The sequence below is a fragment of the Filicampus tigris genome, chromosome 17 (assembly GCF_054856515.1).
Source record: "Filicampus tigris isolate MCC_2025a chromosome 17, RoL_Ftig_1.0, whole genome shotgun sequence".
Classification (NCBI taxonomy): Eukaryota; Metazoa; Chordata; class Actinopteri; order Syngnathiformes; family Syngnathidae; genus Filicampus; species Filicampus tigris.
The window spans coordinates 4,317,641-4,320,527 of record NC_141233.1 but is presented as its reverse complement, the minus strand read 5'-3'; the positions used below and the strand labels follow the sequence as shown (position 1 = coordinate 4,320,527).

Below are 2,887 nucleotides of genomic sequence, written 5' to 3'. Positions count from 1 at the left end.
ATATATATATATATATATATATATATATATATATATATATATATATATACATATATATACATATAATTCTCCCCTTTAGTTATTAATTTGGGTGAGCTGTAACAACAAAAATCAATCTGTCAGATTGATTTTTGTTGTTACTGTCCGCGTCATCATTTGGATCAACATGTATTGTACGATTTGGAAAGAGGACAGGTGTCAACTTGAGAAAGTAATATTCGTTATACGGTACCTCGTATTCCTGCAGTTCACAAGAAACGGAACTCAAAGTGTTGATTATTATTCATTATTTATCTGCAGACCTTAAATTAGCTTTGCGTACTATACACCGTGGATGAGTGTTGGTCTCTTTTCAACATCAATTAATTAATTATTTTAATGAGAGAGGACATTGGCTCTAAATGTTATTAACTCCTGTTTCCATCAAGGAGAATAATGCAGAATTGTGGCTCAACCGCAAACTGGTTGAGACCGAATCTACTGTCGCTCTGGTTGCTTTAAGATGTAAATTCAAAACAATTGAAAGGCTATTTCACAATCTATTAATATGCTCTTACTCTTATTAACATACACCACATTGTTGAGTAAATTTGGGCAGGGACCGTATAAGTGAGTGAATCTTTGAAATGTTTATTCGTTTAAAAACAACCCCTCCTTTGGATTGGTGGTGGCAGAAATGAGCATTTCTATAATGTATTGGTTACGCAACTGTGATCAAGGAAGGTAACTTTAAACACACAGTGGAATATCAGCATGTGAGTAGTACACATGCACCATCCAAGGGGACCGCTGCATCAATCGTGGCACATGTTCCACAAAGTCATAACTTAAATCACTCAGTGAAGATAGCCATGGCATTGTCATCAAATGATAAACCTGATGAGATATAGGTGACTAGTTTTTCTTACATAGCAAATAGGGCTGAACAAACAATCAAATTCAAATCAACATTGCAACGTAGTAGAATGCAATTTTCAAATCACAAAGGCTGCCATTTGGGGAAAAAAAATAAATCCTGCTTCATTTTGGTCAGGTGGTAGGCTTTATTTTTTATATGTATATTTCATCTGTTTATTTATACAGTATCTAGATAAATTCAGTGCTTAAAAAGTGCTGTCAACATGTTTCCCTATCATTGTTTCATGAAACATGAAATGTTGAAGTGAGAAAGATAGATTTGTTTGCATTATCTGACTTATGCTTACACCACGCTTGTTTGGTAGAATTTTGTTGTCGTGGTTAACACCAAAAAGACTGCAAGTCAAAATGTTTAGTAACAACTCTTAATGAAGTAGATAAACTGTCTTTCATATTAAGTTATGGTTCATTTGCCTTTAAGCATAAGCCAATACAACACAAAATATTTATGTATAAAAAAAAAATTGGTATTGTTTTATTGGTGTTAAAAGAGATTAATTTATTGCGTGTGATAGTTAAAAAAGTTATATGGGAAGAGACCTTGAACAACAACAAAAAAAACATTAAATCTCAATGACAGTATTGAGCTAAAAAAAAAATTAACAATTTGATTATTTTTCAAAATCAGCTGCAGGAATTAGATTGTTTTACATTATTCCAACGTTTGAGGGACTTACTTGTCATCCACATGAAGGCAAGGAGGGCACTTCATAGCGAGCCATGTTTTCCACTGATCATGCCGGACTTTGTATACTTGTCCAAATCCACCTGAGCCAATTTTCTCCCAGCTGCAGAACTCAGATGAATCAAAGGTCCTAAGCAGTCCCATATTCCCATGCGGTGAATCAGGAACGTCCATACCTAAGCTGGCAAACCAACTGGAAGGATCAGCTCCCCTTTTCTCCCTCGCAAAAAGTGTAGGAGTGATCACACACACATTCACACACCAACTAACTGCTTGTGAGCACTTCCTTGTTTTTCTTCTTGTCTAGCCCAGCCTGGCCCCTCCCTCTACTCAGGTGTACAGGGGGTTGACCCTTGCGCTGTGACATCATTTCCTGCTTTGGCGGCATCAGTGCACAAATGGAATATTTCAAAGGATCCACCATGAGAGGCCACAAGGCCCATGTGCTGCCACTCATCCATCGATCCAGATATTCTCTTATTTCTGGCGGGAAAATGGAGAATATATTTATCAATCAATCACATTTGTTTATATAGCGCTTTTCAAACATAAAAATGCAACTCAAAGTGCTGTGCAATAAAAATGTCCAAAACACAACATAAAAGTAAGAGCCGCCCTCCCTCCCAACAAACCCAAAGACATATATCCACCAGTACCTCAGCACTCATACCCCCCCCCCCCCACACACACACACAACCTGATAAACTGTGTTAAAAAGACATGACAACGCACAGAGAAACCATATGAGGAAAGGGGGGTTCATTCACGTTGAGGGGAATGACGGCCCACGGCCACAGGGAGTGCCACCATCACCGAGACCCCCGGCCCAGATTAGCCGGGGAGACCCCACACCTAGTGTACAGGCCCCCGGTCACCTAGACCTAAGGAGCGCCTGCGATGACGCCCCCCGCGGGAAGGGCAGCACCCCCACCACCCCCCAACACGGAGGCCCCCCATGAGGAAATACTGGAGCTAAAACCTAACAACAGAAAACAACAAAACTAAAAGACAAAACAGTAATATAATCTAAGAACTAAAATCAGTAAGATAAGGTAAAAATAGTCCCCAATAAAAAGACAAAGACAAATTACTTAAAGTTAATTTTTAGTCAATAAAGCCAGGATTGTGTCAGCTCACAAACATTATTTAGTGTCATTGTAGGCTGTCCCAAGGTGGGGATTATGTCAGAACAATGTTGTAACTTTATTTTCTATTTTGACATTAGTTACATTAAAAGTCATGAATTTGTGGCTTAATGTTGTGTTAATTTATTATACCATAAAT

The 2,887-nt window shown here is 38.2% G+C and overlaps 1 protein-coding gene across 1 annotated transcript in view; it reads right to left on the bottom strand.

Moving 5' to 3' along the window:
• The window catches only part of ripk4 (receptor-interacting serine-threonine kinase 4), a 16,937-nt gene extending 15,036 nt beyond the window's left edge, over positions 1-1,901 (bottom strand). Inside the window, exon 1 of the mRNA XM_086012203.1 lies at positions 1,596-1,901. Coding sequence (XP_085868329.1) covers positions 1,596-1,777 — 182 coding nt within the window. The 5' untranslated portion in view covers positions 1,778-1,901. The remainder of the gene's footprint in view (positions 1-1,595) is intronic.
• Between the last annotated feature and the right edge of the window lie 986 nt (positions 1,902-2,887).